Source organism: Lipotes vexillifer, unplaced genomic scaffold, assembly GCF_000442215.2.
Source record: "Lipotes vexillifer unplaced genomic scaffold, Lipotes_vexillifer_v1.1 scaffold1098, whole genome shotgun sequence".
Taxonomy (NCBI): domain Eukaryota; kingdom Metazoa; phylum Chordata; class Mammalia; order Artiodactyla; family Lipotidae; genus Lipotes; species Lipotes vexillifer.
The window spans coordinates 838299-841174 of NW_006798559.1; the positions used below are offsets into that span (position 1 = coordinate 838299).

General features: G+C 46.7%; 1 protein-coding gene across 1 annotated transcript in view; it reads right to left on the bottom strand.

Moving 5' to 3' along the window:
- Window positions 1-2876, bottom strand: part of DNAH6 (dynein axonemal heavy chain 6) — a 302264-nt gene that overhangs the window by 159016 nt on the left and 140372 nt on the right. The window contains 1 exon segment of the mRNA XM_007470601.1: window positions 2837-2876. This exon segment is cut by the window's right edge and continues 8 nt beyond it. Coding sequence (XP_007470663.1) covers window positions 2837-2876 — 40 coding nt within the window.

Genomic DNA, 2876 nt, shown 5'->3' on the forward strand with positions numbered 1-2876 from the left:
GGGAAAGAGAAAATATAAGTTAACACGTCCCCCGACATTTGTAAATTCTTTCCCATAATTACTACTTGAGTACAAAACTTGTGTAACATGCATTCAGGTAAAGACTACTGAATCCTGCTGTTGGGAATGTTTCCCTCCTGATTCTGTCCTACCCACTCCCAATCTCTTCCGGGCTACGTGCTTCCTGCTCTATGCCTTCCTGCCCCTGCCTTGCCCCAGGTGTCTCCGCCTTCCTGGCCCAGACCTGTAATCTTCTAGGCCTCAACATCTTTCGCTGAGACTCCTCAATTCCACTTAGATTTAATGGCCACTAAACCTTCTCCACCACTACTTTCTGGAGTCCCTAAGAAATTCGAATCTGATCTTAGTCCTTGAGTGGTTGAGGCCCCGCTGTTAGAGTCATTGGAATTACCCCTTCACTTTCATTCAACAGCAAACACCCATTGAGCATCTGTGCCAGGCAGGCAATGGGTTAGGAATGCGCATACAGAGCCCTTGAGAAACTCCTGGGCTTGTTGTGTAGAGTTAGACCTAGGACCATGACCATGCAGTGCAATTGATGCTACAGTGGAGGTGTGCACAGAGCCCAAAGGGAGCAAAGCTCATAGGAGGAGCTGGGAAGCCCGTGGGAGACCTGGAGAATGAAGAGAGCATTTCCCATAGATGAACAGGGCAGCCATTCCAGTCAAAGGGAACAAGAACAAGAAACAGCATTGCATGTTCAGGGAATGGCCAGCTATTCACTTTGCTAAAGGGAAAAGTTCTAGGAGGAAAGTGTAAGTAGGCTGGGGCCTGAGCATCATAAATCTTGCATGCTCGGCTAAAAAATTTAGATTTTGTTCCATGGATGGGCGGAAACAGAGAGTTTTGAGCAGAGTGATAGGACCAAAGATGGCATTGGACAGGTTAGACAAACTACAGACAGGGGGACCAGTAGGGAGTGTTACTGGGGAGATGAGGAGAGCCAGAATTAGGGAGTTCTTATTGGAGATGGGAGAGATCTAGGAGATACAACTGAAGGGACTTGGTGATGGCTTAGATTCTGGGGTTGATGGCAATGGGAAAAATTCAAGACGAATTCCATGATTCTAGGTGGGCGACTGGATGAAGGCACTATATTCAGTCACAAAGAACACAGGGGAAGACCATGATGGAGCTGGTGTGATGTGTCATAGCCTGGAGGAGAAAGTGCTGGACCCTACAACTGGAGACCCCAGTCCTGCGGCTGTTAAATGGCTTTTGTGTTATTCATACCTGTAAATTGCTGTGCTTTAGTTTCTTCATGTATTCTGGGGGGCATATTCTACTCCAACTATCTCCTCTGACCGCTGGCAAAGTCAAGGGTGAGATTTGGTTAGTCTCAGATGTCCTCCTACCTTCCTTTCACCTCACATGGTTGCCCTCCAGTTGGCAATGCTTCAAGGCTGCCTGCGTTCTCTCTGGTTCCTTCTCCCTTGCTCCCGAGGCTTTGCTAAGCATGCTAAGCGCTCAGGATGGTGATAACGACTGACGTTATGTTATATCTGGTGGTCCCTGATTTTAATGCGAGCCTCCCGAAGGGTGTGTAGTTGGAGGAGCATGGACCTCATGGTCACACAAATTTAGATGTGTGTCTTGGTTCTATGTTGTTCCCGGAAATGTTTTAATTTCTCTGAATCTTTTTGACCTGTAGCTTGGGAAAACGCCATCTACTTCACACTGGTTTGGTGTGAAGATGAAATAAGTGTTAAGTACAATGACGTGTACAATTTAGTAGCTGGTAAAAGTCCAATTTCTGTTTTCTTTTTACTTGTTCTATAATATGCTGTTTTGCAGAGGCAATAAAATATTTAACAGCTCTTTAGCAGGGCGCTTTCCGATGAGAATGACTCTTGTCCCTAGAGCGGGAGCTGGGTCCAGAGGCCCCCTTGGTAGGTCAGGATGAACCCTTGTGGCTAATCCTGAGGAGGTGTGAGACTTTTCAGGTAGGGGCCAAGGTAATGGTGGGGACCTTCCAGGGGCTTGAGGCAGTTACTATTTAAATATTAAACAACTGGCAAGGCTATTCTGGTTTGTACTGGCTGAACATCAATCTGCCCTTTGGTGACTTCATGACATAATCTCACAAGGTCAACACAGAGTGGTAGGGGACTTGGTCCCATCCTTCACTGCCATCACCTTCCCAGTACAAAACCCTTCTCCAGGAACATGCTCATATGGGCTAAATCAGATTTTAAATAGTGAGGCCATTTTAATATCTTCATCTGGCCCTACACTCCTTGGCTTTCCCAGTCCAGTGAGCTCTGGAGAGTCAAGCTCCCCCTGGGTTTTCCAGGACTCCTCTCTCATTTTTCTACCAGCAATAGACTGAGACTAGGGACCATGAGGAAGGCAGTAGAGCCTAGATAAGGCAGCATTAGAGAAACCTAGCAGAGAAGTATATGTCAAAGGCAAGAATAAGAAAGGTGAGGAGGAAAAGCGAGGTGGAGGAGAAAGAGACAGGGAGTACAAGAGTGTGTGTGTGTGTGTGTGTGTGTGTGTGTGTGTGTGTGTGCACATGTGCACGTGTGTTGAGGGTGGGAAGAACAAGGTTCCATGAGGGCAGGGACTGAGTCTCACCAACTCTGTATCCTAAGGTCCCAGCACCATGTCTGCCATACAGTTGTTTCTCTGTGTTGCCTGGATGAGCAATTAATTCATCTAACTAAGTCCCGTTGCTGTAATACTCACCAATGACACTGGAAACTTGGAATACATAGGCTAAAGTTAGCACTGTCCTTCCTAAGATGCAACATGCTGTAAATTAATTATGAACTTAAGAAACGCAATCTCCACAGACAACTGACCAGCGCCTTACCTTTGCAGCTTTGGCATTCCTGATGGTAACGAGTTGCTGT